Consider the following 19675-nt stretch of genomic DNA (forward strand, 5'->3'; position numbering starts at 1 on the left):
ACTAGCCCCCAAAACAAGCAGGAGCTGAAGATAGCTATAGTACAGGCCTGGCAGAGCACCACCAGAGAAGATACTCAGCACTTGGTGATGTCTATGGGTTACAGACTCCAAGCAGGATATGTATATGCAACATAGTACTAAACATGACTACTTTCATTTGCATAATATTAATATGTCCCAAACATTATGGTGCTTTGAAATGGGGGACCATGAATAAAAAATGCCTGATGATTTTTTAAAGGAGGATGTACATATTAACCACATGTGAACTGTTTCTATCTAGCTATAATTGTGATGTACAGAGCCAAAATATATATATATATATATATATATATATATATACATATATATGTCTCTGTCCCAAACATTATGGAGCTCACGGTATATCAGCTGTGTACTATGAAGTGTTGTAGTATCTTGATTATTTATATATATATATATATATATATATAACATTCAATCTTTAATTAATGTAAAGATAAGAAACAAAAAAAACTGCAAAATGCATTCATTGTCTCCGGTTACACATCCTATAATCAAGGGTTTGTAAAAAATTGTCATTCAGATTGCGTATAACAGGAAAAAAACTCCCTGCCTGCTAATGCAATCAAGCTTTTAATTTTGCTGTCCATCACTAAACTAAATGATTCAAGAGTGAACATGCTCCGATGGCCAACCCCTTTGTCAGTCATTCTAGGCATTAATAGTAAGATAATTTGATAGATATCACAGAGGGAGACCACTGCTTGAAAAAAATTGTGGACAGTCAGTCCCCTTCAGCAGTGGTTGAACTGGTTGTGACATCACATCTCAATTTCAAATCATTCTTGGAGCATCCCCAGTTAAAAAAAAAATCCCTTCCGTTATTCCTCATTAGTCAGTCTGTCTGTCTCCCTACGTTTCATTTAACAGCGGAGAGCCTCCGTTTCACAAAGCAACTGTGTTGCGTCTGCCAGCTCTCTGTCTGCGTGTCTGCGCTAGTGGATGAGCGAGCGAGAGAGAGAGAGAGAAACCAAGAGTGAGAGAGAGAGACTGAGAGAGATAGCAAGAGAAAGCAAGCAAGAGAGGGGAGCAAGGGAGAACGGGCGAGGGAGAGCGAGACAAAGCTATGAAATTAATCTGTGTGGTTTGCCTGCTGTTTCTCTTCCCAGCTCTGAGCCTTAATAAAAGGTGAGTACGAAAAACACTGGAGAGCATTTATTTTATGTTCGTGTCTTGTTCTAAAAAGGATTGGAGATTCTCCTAAACTGCTATGTTAAATGTTACAAAGACTTGTCTTTAGCTACAGCAGGGTCAGCTCACATTTCCGACACCCTTGTTACTGGAATGTAGAGAAGGTGGAGGGATAAAAAGAGGCTTTGTTGTTAATCTTTAACTTTTTTTCCCTCAACCCCTTGGTACCACCCACGCATAACCCCCCCCCCCCCTCCCCCCACCCCCACCCCACCGGCTATAATTGTGAGTGGCATGCTTTATTGATGGGAGCAGGTGTTCTTTTGTGGAAGGATTCTTAGTGTAAAATGATTGAAACGTATAAGCTTTTCTGCCAGGGAGGATCTGAGCATCTTTAGTCCTATGGAGGTGAGGGGCTAACCGAGTGCGAGTTTGCCTGGGCAAGCTCTTGGCAGCCAGGGGCGACTGCCTGTCCGTGTTTTGCATTGGCAGGGAGAGTGTGTGCACTGAATAACACAACGCGAGGAGGACAGAACCAGCAAAAGCAATGACAAGAAATAGGGGGAAAGGCAGAAGTGGGTGTTTTGGGGGGGGAGGGGAAGGTGGGAGTTTCTCTTTGTTGACATGATTAATTTAACCTTTCATAGAATGTGTCTCTTTCACTTTCCGTACAAGTGCCAAATGCTGCTCCCACTGGGGACAATGTGCTTTTCCAGGGAGAGAGCAGTGTGATAATGATGATGAGAAGAGAGGGAGAACGATTCCTGGAAGGATCAGGGAGAAGGCGGTTTCTCTGTGTGCTTCGTAGCCTTTTTGTTACCCAACCTGTGGGGAGGTCTTTTGTCGCCTTTTGTCTGCCTGTTGTGACAATACACATGCGCTGCGTCTTGGCTTTTGTAAGGTGTCAATGTGTTCAATGAGTTGCAGCTCGCAAAGAGTTCCTTGCATATGTGGTGTCTGTGGGTCATTTCTGAACAAAACATGAAATGTGATCTTTTTAAGTGGAACATGATTTACTTGTGGCTATGTTTGACTTTCCTCTTTGGAAAGGAGTTGGTTACTATTCACTAAAAACAAATGCAACATGATAAATTTCAGGTTTTTTGAATGGAGCCCAAATTTTTACCTACAAACAATAAGGCTTTGGAGTAGTTTGGTAAAATTACAAGATTTATTGTAGAATATTGATGGACTATGGCTCAACATAGTATAAAGGTTGTGGAGATTGTCAACAAGTTAACTAAAATGGGAAAACATAGTCTTTGTGATGCTATACTGGCTGAGGTCAAACTACAGAAAGCAGACTAATCATTTGATCTTAATCAGGAAATTAAATTCATTTAATTTTGAGTGGTTTGGCCTCACAGAAGTATTTTGTTCATTTCCTCTGAGACATATCTATTTCATGATCCTTTATGACTAGGATTTAGCTACTTGTTCATGAAAACTGTTATTAGAGGTTGTTAGAGGTTATGACTGCTGTTATATAGTCTTTTGAAATGTAGGTCATTTAGCAATACCTTGAAAGTGACACTAGCATAGTGTATGTTATGGAATTTTTTATTTGCTGTACAGGCCTGGGTTCTGGACTTGAATACCACCATCAACAAATTCTTCCATGAAAAATAACATATTGTAAAGGTAATAGCCTCATTAGGTTTTACTATTAAATTTTACCATTATGGTAATAATAATTAATCATCTCAAAGACAGTGATCATAAAGGCTTTGTAATTATGTTTTAACACCTACCATCCACACATATTCAACACATATAAAACCTCAGTCCTTTCCAAGGATTTATCCTCAAACCTAACATTTCAGTATGTTTAGAATTTGCTCAGTACAGAATCACTTTAATATTATTCCTGTTATTGTATTCATTATTTTTAATTTGGAACAAATATTGTACAAATTAAACTAAATTAAATCTATCTAGTTTGGAATAAAACTATCTATGTTATAGCATTCTACAAAACAATTTCCATTGATCTCACTTTTTAATCGAACTAATATTACTTAGGAAATAAAATAACTGCAAATCTGTTTTACTAAAGAAACATTATTTATCAATTATCTAAAGTATAATCAAAAGTACTTTTTAAGAAGTTAATTTTGTTTTTTACTGAACTGTAACACTGTTCTATGAATGAACATATTCAATACCTTTGGTAAAAAAATGAGTCTATATTTTTATTACCTCTCAAGGTCTATTCTTTAGCAGTAGAAATATGGTCATATTGATAAGTAGCTTTGTCCTTGTCATTTGTCTGAAAGTATTCTCTCCATATATTTTTATCAGATGATTTTTATGCATGCACTTCCCTAGATATCTAATTGGCTTGACCCAAATCTCCTTGTCGATCTGATATTGCAAGCTCGGAGAAGCAATCCAGCCAGCTAGATTATATTAGTAAAGCAATACAAAGAATCAGTGGCCAATATGGTGCCTTTACATGAGCAACAATGCCTTTATATTTGTTGTCTGGTTTAGCTACTGACGTGACGTAATTTTAGGTTATATAAACAAGTTTGTAAGGTAGAAAAACAAAGCAACATGTGCAAAACAATACTGTTAGAATATGTTTCCTAGTAAAGAAAATGTAAAAATTAAAAATTTTAGGTGCCAATGAGGATAGAAACGATTCCTGCAACCATGGTAGGCATCCGCAATGCTTCGCTACCTTAAGGGACTACTCTGTTGGATTCTTCTTGTGCCATTCTTTTAAAAATAAAGCTGCAGAATAAAGGCTTGATGGAGAGTATGATGCTGTTTGGTGCTATTCAGAGTCAAATATATTCCTCACGTCTCCTCACATCAATCTAATTTTGAAGGTCTTGGGGGGGAATCATGTTTAGACACTGCAGGAAATAAAGGTGACATTAAATGAAACTTCTAAATGACCTTTTCATGTTATCACTTGGAGCATCTGCCAGTGTGATGTTTACATGTCCATGCAGTTCTGTGCATCATTGTCTTTAAATCTGATCAGTCTCTGTGCTTTGGACATCTGGGTAATGATCTGACTATTGTTAATAGTTTGCCGCCAATAAGTAGAAAGATATACAGACCTATTTGGAGGGAGTTAGGGATTCAGTCTAACCTTCCTTGTCCTTGGTGCATCCTCTGAACATATTCAGTAGGTTGCTCTGCTTGTGGTCCTAATTTCTAATGATTCTTAAGTAGTCTCCATGGACTAAACCTTTTCCTTTGCTCAGAAATAAAACTGAGCAGGGTTTTTTAAATTTTTGGGATGAGGGAATGGTGGTTTGAACAAAAATATCTGCCATAAATAATGCATTACACAAGAAAAACGTTTAACATCTTACAAAAATGAGAGAAAAATTATCCAGGGTAAGCTTACAGATTCTTTTTTCATTTCATGCATGTTCACCAGGCTGGAATGGTAAAATTTGAATGAATTGTATATGCTCTGTTCCTTTGGGATGAAAGTGGTACCACTAGAGGGCTCACATCCTGAAATCACAACCAGGAGTCCTTGCACGAAACAGCAGGGGATGGAAGAAAAGATAAGAGACATATGTGAAAGTGTGGTGCGCTCGGGACGCTGTCCTAATTAAATTCACTCACTCTCACCAGAACATCATCCTCACATTTCACTGAGCTTACATCGTTCTCAATTTTATTTCTAAAATTTAATTCCTTTTTTTGGTAGGCTGCACTGAACCCTTTATCAGGCACCTGCACACCCCTGACGACACTCAGATGGATTTCGCTATTTTTATCTCATCTGAGTCTAAGCTTATTTTGTGTCAGGCTCCATCTTGGCTGACACAAGTGCAGCTTATGTCTGAGTTGCTATCATGCCACAAGTGAATTTTGTAATGACATGCCGTTCTGATAAGTTCACTCCTGGGTGTATGCGCAAGGAGAGGTTTTACTGCCTATGACTCTTAAGGTATGGTGATAAGACACTCCAACAGTCAGCCAAGGTGATTATCTTACTGGCATGCTTGTTTATTATTTGTGTGATTTAATTTCTCAAGGGTCTGCTGCAACAAAAGAATCCATCCTATTCATGAAGAAATTCTATTTCACCATTTTATTGCTTGTTTTTTTTCCACATACTGCATATACAGCTTGTTACCTTTTTAGGACTGAAATAAACCTGCCTTTGAGTCATTAAGCCATTAGAGTTACAATTAATGTACACAGAGACAAAGCTTCTGGCAATTTCTTGACCTTTTTCACAAAAAGGAAGAGACATAAGAAAGGTAATCAATATCAAAAGCTGAAATTCAGAGACTGCAGGCCTGGCCTTTTCTTTCTTCTATTTTCAGACTTGAAAAAGAAAAATACAGAGAACTGTTTGAAACCAATTCCCCATAAACTGGGTTTTCACCCAGTGAAATAGGCAATTTTGGGCCAATGCATGGTCCATCTACATGGAAAATGTCATTTAATTGCTATAATTTTCAAATGAATCCAAATAATTTGTAGTAATATATGTGGATGGCTCTGTTTGAATGGAGAGTACGTCTTCAGGTCATGGAATAAGCCACTTTCAGAGGGGGATTAGATGCCTGTGCGATCACTGTCACTGCTGCCACTCCTTAAAGTGACCTGATATTTACCTGGATTAACCCCCCAGTCTGTCTCTGAGGCTTGGCTTAACAGACAAGGGGCATGACACGGATGGCAACAGCTCTATGGATCTTGAAACATTTTATGAAAGGATAAATTTAAATAGGTTATATAGAAAAATTGATAAATCATTCCACGAACAGCTAGGAAATTGCTGTTTGTGGTGTTGTCATCCACTTCATTGGACATCAAATGCCATGACTTCCAATGATACATTTATTGTTCGGCAAGTTAATTTTGCACATACCAGAGCAATGGGAATTGTTTTGTTGCAATGATGATCAATGTTAATGCAAATCAAATAAAAATAATGAAAATGTCCTAATTGCAATGATTGTGCATTGGGAGAGTGAGCTAAGTATAAAAAGATGAGTTTTTGTGGCTGCCCATTCTGCAATGTTGAGCCCTTCATATGAATAGCTATGATAGATACACATGCTAGACCTCGGGTTTAAGAATACAAGGCACATGGGAGAAATGGTGAAGGGTAGTGTGTGTCCCAGTCTGACCAACTTTGTCTAGCTCTAACTAACAGACAACCTCTGAACTGCTGGTGACATCATCTCCTCATTCAAAATTATCAAGGAAAGGAGCTTGTAACCACATTCCCCTGAAATCCAGTTACATGGATGAATCATGTCATGACTCACATCCATTGCACAAACATTGTCATTGTGGTACTGTATAACCATTCACTGTTTTTATTGTTGTAATGTGCGCACCGATGTTAAGAGTTAAATGAGAGCAAGAGTAAAAACAGATGTAATGGATATTGCTAAACTTGTGTTTAATCAGATCTGACAGTACAGGCATCAGGGGAGATTCCAACTCGGTGCAAGTCTTTAGTTACTTTTAAAAAAAAATCAAAACTTGTATTTCCCTGTGAAAAAAGATGAAGACATGTTTGTAATGCAAGATGCAAGACAGGTGTTTTAATTGAGCCCAAGCATCATCATGCAACATCAAGAGTTCTTTTTTTACAGGATGCAGGATGCTGCATTTGTTTTTGTATAAAACGGATATTAAAGCTATTAGAGAAAATTAAGCTTTGATAAGACTTTTTGAAGAATAGTTTTACATTTTGTCCATCTACCCAGAGAGTGAGCCCTTGGAGATTGAGTTGTATAAAGCTGGCTTGAAAATGAGTGTTTGTTTAGGATGCAACAATCCCATTTTCCAGGGAAGGCCTGTCAAAAAGCTTGCTTGGCTGAACTCTTCACTGGCATTGGTGTAATTGCACTGACAGAGTGACAGCATGATCACAAAGAGGGCAAACTGAAGGGATTGAGAGAGCCCTTGCGCATTCACTGAAGAACAGGGATGGAACAGCTTACAGACAATATATAGGAGTTGCGTTTTTGAGCCATAATTGTGTGATCAAACGTTTTGAAGAAATTCTATAAACAAGCGTCAAACTTCTGTGTATTCAAGATTTTCTAATTGTTCTTGGAAGTACTTATATAAATAGTCATAGTAATATATTTATTAGAGTGATATAATTAATATAGCAAGAATGGGTACTTAATTACTCACAGTTTACACTTGCATTCCAATGATGTACAACCATAAAACATACTTTCCCATAACAGAAACTTTGATTCATCTACATTTTAATTTACAGTGGATCTACCATTGAATATTCCTGAATGATATTGCATTTGACTGTCATCTACAACAAAAGAATGTGTTTGTGGAAAACACACCTTGTGGTGAGAGAAGGGGTGTTTAAATGAGACTGCTAGTATCCCTGTGCAGGTTTGATTGGTATTCAGCACAGTGTGGCAAGTTGCCGGACCCAGATTTCTGTGACAGGTGTAGAGGCAGTGGGGTGCAGGCAGGCGAGTGGCCATTATCAGCGTGGTCTGACAGCGCGTTGCGGAGTAAAACGTGCCTTTGGTGACCTGGAAGGATGGCTGTATCCAGGAGGGGCGGAGACAGGGAGATGGGGAGTCGCCGCCTTACCCCTGCTTCGAGCCTGGACAGCCGAGTAATTAAGTTAAAAGTAACCCCCCACAGCTTTTTACCTTTAGTGTCGTGGTTCACAGGGTGGGGGGGCCTGGGCAGCAGATGCTTTCGCTGCATGAACAGTTGGCCTGCCCCTCTTCCTCTAGCATTGTGGTATTCTACATTATTTCAGGGGACCAAAACTATATGTTGTGGTGAAACCTGTTTTTAAAAGAAACACATCTAACCTTGTCTGCCACTCAGATTAGCCAACTGGCTGTTTATGTAGCAGCTAGCACCTTTCATTCCCAAAGTCCATGAGTGAGAAAGCTAATTAGCTTTCCGTAATTGGTTTGGCTCAGATGTAGATGGGTCAGTGTTTCGGCACAAAGCTATCTGGACAGCAGCACTCTTTGATGCTGGCAAAAGGAAAAGGATAATGATGTCGTGTGTGCTGCCCTTACGCGCTACCTCGTAAGTGTCAGTGTCTCAGGGATTACAGTGTGAGTGGCCTGAAATTAGATGGCAGCTATGATGTTTGGTCTGGCTGTGATTCACAAGTCAGACTCTCTCCTGGGAGTCATTGCACTATGGATAGCTTGCTGAGAGCATGCTTAAATGATGCTGTTCTTAAAACAGGATGCTTTTTAGCTTTTGCTTTTTAGAGAATGAAAATGCCTTCCAAGCGTAATATCAACAGCAAATCAACCTTCCATTTCTACTTAATCAAGTGAAGGGGTGTGCTTATAAAAAATATAGCAAAATAATTTGCCACTGGGCATTTCTGGGCATCTAAAGGGGTTGCTGAAGTTGACAGAACTAGAAAGGAGCTATTTGAGATAATTGTTTGAGTGCAGTATTCTGATTATTAAGAACATACAATAATTCACTCCCTTATAAATACTTAGGGCTCTCAATTTAATACGTTGCTTGCACTAGTTTCTTGTAAAATAGAGTTTGTTAAAAAAATAAAAAACTGTCACAAAATCTTTTTGAGCCTTCACTTGTAAGAAAGGTCTTAACTACATTTGTCAATCTCCCCACAGCATGCCAAATTCAATCTCTCACAATTATATGAGTTAATTCTTAAGAGTTTGTTCATTCAAGAACAAAGAATTCAAAATCTATTGCTCTAATATACTGTAATTTTCTGGTGTTTACTCATAAATCTGATTGATGTCTGACAATCATAGGGGTGCATGAAATGTGTTTAGCATTATTTACTTCCTGTTATAATTTGTTTATGTTTGTGATTTCCAGGGTTTGATTAATTTTACTTGGATTTCAATGCCTTCAGGAGCTTTCTATTGTAGGCTATGGTTATAGAATAGCCTGTGAATGAACCAAAACTTTAAAATATTCTGATGGTAAAAACTAAAATATATTGTAATTAACAGTAAAAAATGCAAATATTATTATAAGTGGGGATATACAAACTCTGTAATGTTCTCTGGAAAACATGTACCAGTAACATCACCTAAATTATGTGAAATGAACATTCTTTGCTGAAAAAATAATGGTTGAGAACAGAAAATAACCTACCTTTTGTGTCCAATAATAATCAATATGAGTGAGCTCCATTCATCACATACCGTACCTTTCTGCTTTGTGATCTATCCCCTACTTCCCAACTGCATATCCACATGCACACATGCATACACATTTCAGGTGTACATACACATACAACCTAAAGTTTTCCAGATCTACACTGTACAATTATTTGAAGTAATTGTTGGCGCTCAAGGAATACTGGAAAGTCACTCAAGTCACTCACTATCTTACCTTTGAACAGCAGAACTCAAGTTAAAAAGAGTTACTCGGCTCTCCTCATTCAGTAATTCAGAATTTTATGTTTTTTTTTTCTTATTATTGCTCTGTGTGCGTGATATGAGCTCCAGAAAAGCATCCTATACACTTGCCTTCTGCACCCATGGATTCACATGCCACATACAATCAAGATTACCTTTAGATCAGAGGGACTGTTTTTTCTTCCCCTTGTGCTTCAAAATACATTTTTAAATCTGTGTATGCCAATGTATACATGAAAATAGTATAACACATGTTATTTTCTTTTTTAGAGCAAGAGGGAAATATTGATTGTATATCTTACATCAGAATTAAATAACATATTGAGATTGATGATTCATTTCCCAGTAACCTATCATAGAACTGTAAATTAAACACAGACTGCCTACTATTGCACTTTTTTATGAGATATCCTTTGACCTAGATACATAAAGTCATAACAACTATGATTTAAAGCTAAAGGAAACCTTGGGCTCATGTCACGAAAGTGATTTGCAAGGATTTTCACTCGCAGATCACGAAATCTTGTAAAAATGCACTTCATGAAAATGCATTGCTTGCAAATCGCAAATACAGCTGCGATGACTGCAGGCCTCTTGCACAATCAATTCTTTTCCTTGCATCTATGCCATTTCCTCTGATTGTGTGATGGAGGCAGGCTCCAGAAAGAATCTTCCGTGATTGTGCATACCCGTTCGAAAACTACAGAGAAAATGAGTTTGTCGAACAATATAAATTTGCACAGCAAGAAATATTACGTTAAAATTAAATATCATGTTTATGTTACCTTCTTGACAAAGATCTTAGGTAAACCACTAACAGGAGCATGGCCCTACCAGTCTTGCTTCAAGTGTTCCCTTACAAAAAAGTAGTTCATACAAAAGTAGTGCGTAGTTTATTTTTTAGTATAGATGACTTACATTTGAATACATACAGTTTTCTTACATTCAGTTTATTTTAAAAGTATATTTTAATTACTTTATAAAACGAAATATGCCAATTTAGTACATTTAGTAAAGTATTTCCAAGAATAAATACACCATTTATTCTAAACTTTGCATTCTAAAGTGGTTTTTCTTTCAGTGTTATAAAACTGTGCTCGGAGTTTACTTTTGGAAAGCATAGGGAAAGTGCATTTCAAATACACTACCTGGGATTTAGTTCAGAAAAATTGTACTGAAGGTACACTTTTCTAAACGTAATTTTTTGGAAGGGTTGATGGCTCTGTGCTACCATGCAACTGGCAGCTTTCTCAGGGTTGTAAGACACTGCCATGAAATGAGCAAAACCATTGCATTCTGCGTCCGTAGAGCGACAATAGCTCTAAGCATTGAAAATTTAATTCAGTTTCACGAAGCGTCAAGTGAAAGTTTTATGCACTGTTTTATCCCAAAAGTGCTTCTTGCAATTGATAGTTTGCAAATTCACATGAAACTGTTTTGTGAAGCCAATAATAGAGTATTAGATGCTGTGGTTAAATACCCTGGGACCTCACGCAACATTTGGAGCAATTGTGATTTTTGTCACCACTTCATTACAGGTGACATTATCAATGGATGGCTTCTAGGTGACAGTGGGTAGGTTTAATTTGAATATTACAAATAGCAAAAAGCCTGTTTGTAATATTCACTATTCCCCAGTAGACCAAATGTAAACATAGGCTACATTAGGTCTACTGGGAATATCTAGCACTTCAAATAAAATAAATAGTTAAAATGACATTTTTTGTATTAGAACAAATAATTAAAATTGAATCGGACTGCAAACCAAATTTTTCCAACCCACAGATACCCCTTGAAATCTTGGCTACTGACAAGTGTGCAGCCTACATAGAGCTGAGGAGCGCTGCAATGTGGTATATAAACATAGAGGTTTGATACAAAGCCGAAACGAGAACGGTAGCCAATTTACTGATTCCCTACATGAACATGCATTCAAAAACTGCCTGAAGTCTGCAAACTTGGGACATCATCAGGCATTGGGTACTAACCCAGGTGATGCTCTGCCGCCCTGTACTGCAGCCGTCTTTACTTCCTGTTTATTTTGGGGACATTTCACCTTCAGTCTTATCTTTGGCAAGTGAAATGTATGTTCAGTTGGATTCAGGATGGTTGATTGACTTGGCCAATGAAGAACATTCCAATTTTAAGTATATGTAAACAAAAACACCTTGGTTGCATAAGCAGTATGTTTGGGGCCATTGTCCTTCTGCAAGGTGAAGTACCGTCCATCGAGTCTTGAGGAATTTGGTTTGGTCTGAGCACATAAGATGTTTCTGTACAATTCAGTATTCATCTTCAGAATTCAGCAGTCACATCATCAATGAAGACATGTGAGCTAGTTCCAGTGGCAGTTGTACATTCCAAAGCCACAAAACTACCTCCACCATGTTTCACAATTTTACATGTTGAAAGACAACAGCCAGTCTCCAAATGCAAATTGCACACATAGAATCAACTCTAGACCTTTTGAATCAATATGCTCCTAATTGGTGAAAGTGGCCACTAAAACTGACCACTTGGTAGATAAAAAAGTATTCAAAGACGAAGCAAATGATAATGAGCCAAACCTGCATTGCTGTTAATAGGTTTAAGGAAAACATTATGAAAGAACTTAAATGTGTTCAACATTACTCATTAGGAGCCTATTAATTCACCTCAAGCTTTAATTTGATCTGTTAAAAAAGTTACCTCTTTATGAAATTGTTTGCAATATAGCACAATAAGCACAATGTGACCATGGGATTTTTATTCTTCATGGGATGCATAGCGATTTCTCTCATAATGTGGCTTAAGAGGGTACATCTTGTAATAATAATTCGCTCCTGGATGCAGCTAAAAGATTTTGTATTACTTCTGTTTCACCATTAGATGTTAGCCCCAAAAGTACTACTGTACAACCCCTTTAATTTTCTTCTTCAACTGAGATGAACTCAAAGACATTTTTTTCACTGGGATTCTTCCCACATGGAAATGTATTTAATTTTTTTATATCCATAATTTATTAATTAACAATATGATCATACTGAAACAAGAAAAGTCATGTTTGGTGTCTTCAGCAGTCACACAAATCATGGACAGATTGAACATATTTTGAAAACAATAATATTCCTTTTTAAACTGAACCCCCCAACCCACACCCCCCACCCCCCAACACACACACACACACACACACACACACTGATGCAGTAACACACAATCCTCTGAAACATATCAGTAAAAGCCAAATTTCAGTTTGATTCAGGGATTTCCTGGAATGCAGTACAAAGTCCTGGGGCTTAATCAGTTAATTAGCTCATTAACAAAGCTTGTCCAGCTATTCTCAGAATTAAGACGTTTGGATAGAACATTAAACAACCAGATTCTTAATCTCAACCAGTTCCATTTGCCCAGAAAACCATAACTCCGTCCCAGAAAATACTATTTCACTGAAGACAGTAGACATGTAATATCCGAAAACAATGCAACATCACAGGGCATCATTATGAGTAGAACACCCTTCTGTATGCTCTCCTGTTAGCTAACATCAGACCTGGGTCAAATTAAAATGCGTAATTGTATTTGCAAATGTAGTTAAATACATATTTGAAGTATTTTCAAATGTATTTACACATGAAATACTTTGTATTTGATTTCTTTAAATTATTTTAATGGGAAACCAAATACTTTCCCAAGTAGTATTTAAAAGAAATACATTCCTTTAAATAAATACTTTCCTGGGAAACCAAATACATTTTCAAATAATATTTAGAGCCTTTTAAAAAATACATTAAAATACAAATACAATTTAAAAATATTTTGAAATATTTCTGTGATAAATAACAGAAATGACTGAGCCAGCAACAATGTAGGCTTCATACTGAAGGGGGTATCCCAGAGTTCTTTGTACAATCTTTGTGAGTGGGCCCTTGATGTGATGTCAGTTATAATGTTGAGAGCACTCCAGGGGAACTACTAGGGGCTAGATGTTGAATTTGGATTATGTTCAAGGGTAGCCTATGTTGGCAATTTTAAACAACCCATGTGCTGCCTCTAACAGACTAAATGCCCATACATGCATTTGCATGGGGGATGGAAAACTCAATGCTTGATAAGCTACTTGCCAGTTTATTTGTACCCATGCAATCTTTTAGTGGCCTTTTACTGTATTTCCTCTTTTTTCTGTTGTAAGAGCATTCAACAGCCATATGTACAGTTCTGATAAGGTACTGATAAAATTGAATTCAGCCGTGCATATTCACTACCAGTTAACAATGTAAATTGGTACAATCGGACTGGTACCGTCAGCAGTCACATAACGCATTCTCATAAAAATACTGTCCTCTAATTAGACAAAATGCTCAACTTTCAGAGCTGATAGGTTCCCGCATATTGACTAACACGAACACCCCGTCACTTTATTCTCTGCTGTTGACTAACACGAACACCCTGTCACTTTATTCTCTGCCGTTGACTAACATAAAGGCCCCTACAATTTATATGCTGTTGGCTAACATGGACACCCTTGACTTTATTCACTGCTGTTGGCTAACATGAACACCCCTTCACATTATACTGTACTGTTGGCTAACATGAACACCCCTTCACTTTATGAACTTACTTGAAGGACATATTATTGGGTACTCACAATGAATAGAAATTGAGCTTAATGTATTATACAGTATCCCCATCCAAACAATCTTGTCTGACACACTGTTAAAATTGACCATTTCTAGTTTTTAAATCATGTTTAGTTTATGGCTCAAAGTGCACTATTGTGGATACAACAGAACATTGCTAAAAGAAAAACTGTTAAAAGATTAAAAACTACTTTGACCTATTGCAAAGCATAATATATATTTGCTTAATGACTGAAATTTATTGGTGACATTATTTTGATGTCTTTAAGATAAGTTCAATATGAGGGTCCAGCTACATTCTTCCTTCAGTCAATGAACATCTGCCCAGGCTCCTAATGCTAATGCTTACATGCATCTTTATTTAATATCTGAATTAATTTTGAATGAACTGAATGAAATTACACCAACTGTAATATCCAATTAAACAAAAATAATGGAATGTAATTCCTTGGTATTTTTTGTCCTGTACTGTATTTACTTATACAAGATACTGTACATTCCAATATTCCACTTATAGTTGAGACTTTGCATTTTTTTTTTTTTTTTAAACTGTCTGAGAACACTAGGTAGGATTGTAGCTGTTTTGTAAAGAACTGTAGCAGACCCGACTGTTTTGAGCTGATAACATGCACCTTCCTATAAATCTAAGAAATGCTGACTTCAGTGTAAACTGCACACATTTATTACACTGAAGTAGTAAAATGAAATGAGCTATCAGAAATGTAATAATTTAGTAGTCCTTATTGATCAGGTGAATACAAACGACAAAACCCAAAATCCAAATATATAAGTATATAACATGCTTCTGAGTAATTACAACTAAGTAGTTTGTTGCATAAAGTACAGATAAGCTGTCAGTATACTATTTTCAACTACCATAACCTGAACAAAATAATTTAGTTTAGATACAACTCAAGTTAATTAATGGAACCACATTACTAACAAAGATCCTACAGATTCTTTGATGGCCTGGTTATGTTTAATTGGTAAAATACAGTGGTAATGAGCACATTTTAGACATTGAGTTAGCCATCTATGAATAGAATTAATAATGGTTCCAAACCTGGGAAAACACTAATAATAATAAAACATTATAGAACCTTTTGTCAGGAGTCAGGAGCAACGCCAGCTAACTCCGGCCTCCCAACACCTTTTTTTAGACAGGAACCCACCCACCACAAGGAGGCCAAGACAAGGCAAAGAACTCTTTATTCAGATAAAACCCCAGTTGAGTATGCCACAGTCTTGCACCAGCCCCGCCCCCTTTCTACTTCCCCACTACTTACACACCACACTGGCCCCCCTTCACATCCATGGAGCCTCAGCACAGTCAGAGCACACACCTTTCACACAACACACACGGAAGCCACTGTAGGTTACCCCCTCACTCGTGCCCACACTCAGCACCCCAGGTCGTGTTCCCCACTCGAGCTCCCCTGTGCCTCAGCCTGCCCCAGGAAAGGGGCACCCCACTCAGCTGTCAAAGGGGAAGTCACCAACACGGGCGGGGTCTCACATACACTCCCACCTCACACTCCCACACACACACACACACACAAACACACAAGACAACATAGAAATGAATTAAGGATGGGATGTACTCGGCCGACACCTCACTGCTGGGCCTCTCTACATCCCAAAAAAAATGAAAAAGAAAGAAAAAACCCAAAACCAGCTGTCCCCCACTGTCCCCTTCAGTCTCTAGGCTGCTGAGCTGCAGCCTGGACCACTCTGCCATACGCTGCACGTAGTCCCAAAGTCCGCCACACTAAGTCCTGGCAGCGCCCTATAAGTGGTGAATGAGCCGGCGCTGGCTCCGGTCCTGGTCCATACGTGGCCCGTCTTCTGAATGGAAGACTCGCCACTCCTCCGCCCTCGTCAGGGCTTAAGTAGGATTTTTCCCCTGCAGCGTCCTCCTTGCACACGCAACAGTGTCCTGGCCACCGGACCAGCCCTCTGCACAGCGCCCCACAACGTCCCACAACGAATTCCAACTTAGTCCAGGCGCTGCTCGCTCCCCGTGGCTCCGGTGCAGTGTTTCTTCTCGTCCGGGACCAGCAGTCAGCCAGCCACCGCCAGAACAGGAGACAGCCCCAACAAAAAGAACAGAAATAATATTAACGGAACACAAATTAACACAAATCAAAATGAACAAAAGGTAGTCATAACGATAAAAATCCTCGAAGCTTACACTGAAGATGGGGAAAAGTTGGCCTTCTTCGCCTAGGCATCAATTGAGTGGTCCCAGCCCCACAGGGCTAACCATGCTGGGGTAATATCCGCTGGAGAGCAGGGCCAATGGCCACAGATAAAAAGACGGAGTAGGTACAGACTTAAAATGAATCAAAGGCAATTATGTGGATAAAAGCACACTGGCTTTGCTCTAGACAACTGCACAGTGTTGGACTTTAAAGATATGACAGGGTGTAGGTCAGGATTTCTGTGTAGAACAACTTTAAAATAAGGTATTGCTCCTGTAACTGATCGCCTGCTGCTTTCTCCATGAATGATGTCACCATCAATAGACTGGCCCAGTATGCTTTAACTAGGAAAGAGCCAATGTAGTCCATGATGACAAATAAGCTTGAAACGCTACACATTTCAGACCCTGGTTTTGTGGGAGAACTGAATATGACATTCATATGTGGTGCAGCACCGTTTTCACCATCTAAGACAGCAAGAAAAGTTGATGCCAGGCAGGCACATGATGTGAATCAGCATGCAGACTGGACCTGGTAACAGTGGGGCTCCAAGTTCTTAAACGTTCCGGAAAGAGACTCCAGGAGCAGGGCAGTAAGAGTAAGATGCTTGTGTCCTCACTGTGGGACTTGGCGAAAATACAAAGGGGACACATATGTGTTCCTTTACATGGAAGCAGAAAAGTAAACATTAAAATACAATGGTAGTCTTCACTGGCGGACTCAGGGGAGGGGGGCAGGGGGGGCGACCGCCCCTCCTGGTGCCCCCATGGTTGATAAAGCATTGCTAAAGTGCCCTCTAGAGTGGCGAAAACAAGAGGAAGTGCCCTATTGGCTCCCATTCACATGGGAAAAAATTATTGAGTACCCTCTAGGGTGACCCTTCATGCAATAAATTATGATGATGTGCCCTCTAGAGCAAGAAAATTTGATAACGTGTCTTAATGAGTGCCCTTCTAGTGGAGAAAATGTGATGCAGTGCCCTATAAGGTGCCCTTACAATTGTCTAAACTTGACGTTCCCTATGGGTGCCCTTCCAATGGAAAAGGGTGCCGTTATGAAGTGCCCTCTATGCCACCCCTACATGCCAGTGTCCCAAAGGGTGCCCTTTCCAGTAGAGAAAATGGGATGCAGTGCTGTATAGGGTACTCCTACAGGTGAGAAAACATCATGAAGTGCCCAATTAGGTGCTCCTCTAATGGAGAAGTGCCCCTGCAGTGGATAAAATGTGATGCAGTGCTGTAAAGGGTGTCCCTACATGTGTGAGAATGTGGGGAAGTTTCCTAATGGATGCCCCTCCAGTGGAGAAAATGTGATGTGGTGCCATATAGGTGCCCTTACAATGGGATAAACTTGAGGTTCCCTACAGGTGCCTATCTGATGAAAAAAACTCATGAAGTGCCCTCTTTGATGCCCTTCCAAGTGAGAAACCACGATGCATCATAGCTTCTTGCCTGCTGATAGGGGCCCCATGTTGTGCAGTAGGTGCCCTTTTTATTTTTTCGCCCCTGCCCTTCAAACAGCCTGAGTCCGCCACTGGTAGTCTTATTATAAAAAGCAGTAGTTGATACGTTTCTTCAAAGTCGTGCACATCTAGGTTGATGATTCACTGTTTATGTGCCTGGTTCTCTAAAGGCTGAATAAAATGTCAGAAATATCTTCATGTTTTTGGTGAGTATAAATTAGTATTTGTTTTAAAGTAAGTGTTCCTCATGATACATCACAATTGAAAAATGCCATAATGCCACATTGGAAATATGTTCTTTTAGACTACATAAAAAGTGATGATTATGGTGCCTGTGAGATTGACAGGGACATTTTTATATTCTGGAAGTGGCAGGTTGTTATGCTTCTCTCCTAAGGAATGGGGAATACTGTTAAGCCTACGAGGGCCAATCTGCTTGGATTTTTTCATACATTTCCCTTCTATAATTGATGTGACACTGTGCTCCTGTGGGAAACATTGATAATATTGACCCATGACGAAAAAAATGTTTGCATTTATATTTGAGTGGATGGCTGTCTGCTGGAATCAAGTCATGGTAAACTTGATGGCAGGCTCAAATGCCTCAATAAGCCATTTCATCTTTGTGAAGCTTATATTTTTTCATTTTCATTTTTGAAATAAAATAGAACTCATATACCAAAGCAGGATTAACCGCATTTTATATGCTGAAAGTCAGATAAGGCCCATACGTCTAATTTTTGGATAAAAAAATCTCAAAGTTGTTATGCAAAAGGCTGAAACAAAAGGCATGAGGAGGTGGCCCTTGGAAATATTAGCTAAATCACCTGGGTCAGGGATATGTTTAAATAAATAAAACGAGAGAGAGAGAGAGAGATCCATCTAGAGATAAACAACATTCTACATGCGAATGCACATGACAAGCATGATAGCAATGCATTCCAGTGGACAACAATGCATGAATAATTTATTAGTCTTTTGAAAACTGTATTTATAATTGCATCTATTGGGAAGTATGGGTAGGGGCAGAACCTTTGGTAATGAGCAAATTACAGAGAGAAGTTTGCAAAAAAGGAGTCTCCTTGGTCCATCCTTTTAGAACATCAATGTACGTGAACACAATGATTGAGACAGCAAATGAATTCAGACATTTATGCAGAATAAATGGATTCCATTCATGATACATTAAAATGCATTTTAATGTGCCATTTATGAGACATTGAATCCAATCTCATTATTGAAAGAGAGGAAATTGAAAATTTTTTTTTTTGCAATTACTAATTACCAAACGTACCACACAGATCTTCATAATTGCACCATATTAAACCCATCTCCTATATTTCCCTGTTAACATTCACATTTCTATGTATATATCCCACTGCTGGGATATCTGTGCATTTATCTGTGAAGGTTAGTCAAATTAATTGCTTTATGAAAGAAACATCATAATGTGTCTTAAATGATTTTTGAGACTTTTTCTTTTATCTGATCAATGGGGATTTATGTACAGAATTAGAACAGAATTGCAAAAGTAATTGACAATATCTACAAATGTGACAGATGCTCTTGATACAATTTAAACTTGCTAGTGATATTGATTGATAAAAATAAGATTTCTAAAAAACTTACAAAATATGATTAATCTATTTTGGACAGTAGACTACCATGTAGAGTGAGATGTACAGCAAGCCACTTACTTCCAGCTTTTCCCCTCTTTTGACATTGAAATGAAAAATTGCCAAATGGTTTTTTGTTTCAACATATAAATTCAACATTGACTGCTTTTTCTCTTCATTTATATATATCAAGCATATAGCAAAAGATTCCCCAAAACACTCAGTGGCAATAAAGTACTTGGTGGATTTC

General features: G+C 38.4%; 1 protein-coding gene across 1 annotated transcript in view; it reads left to right on the top strand.

Annotated features, from left to right (window-relative positions):
- Nucleotides 1-892: 892 nt before the first annotated feature.
- Nucleotides 893-19675, top strand: part of LOC118227846 (leucine zipper protein 2-like) — a 190872-nt gene continuing 172089 nt past the window's right edge. Inside the window, exon 1 of the mRNA XM_035418810.1 lies at nucleotides 893-1170. Coding sequence (XP_035274701.1) covers nucleotides 1109-1170 — 62 coding nt within the window. The 5' untranslated portion in view covers nucleotides 893-1108. The remainder of the gene's footprint in view (nucleotides 1171-19675) is intronic.

Source organism: Anguilla anguilla, chromosome 5 (genome assembly GCF_013347855.1).
Source record: "Anguilla anguilla isolate fAngAng1 chromosome 5, fAngAng1.pri, whole genome shotgun sequence".
In the NCBI taxonomy this organism is placed as follows: domain Eukaryota; kingdom Metazoa; phylum Chordata; class Actinopteri; order Anguilliformes; family Anguillidae; genus Anguilla; species Anguilla anguilla.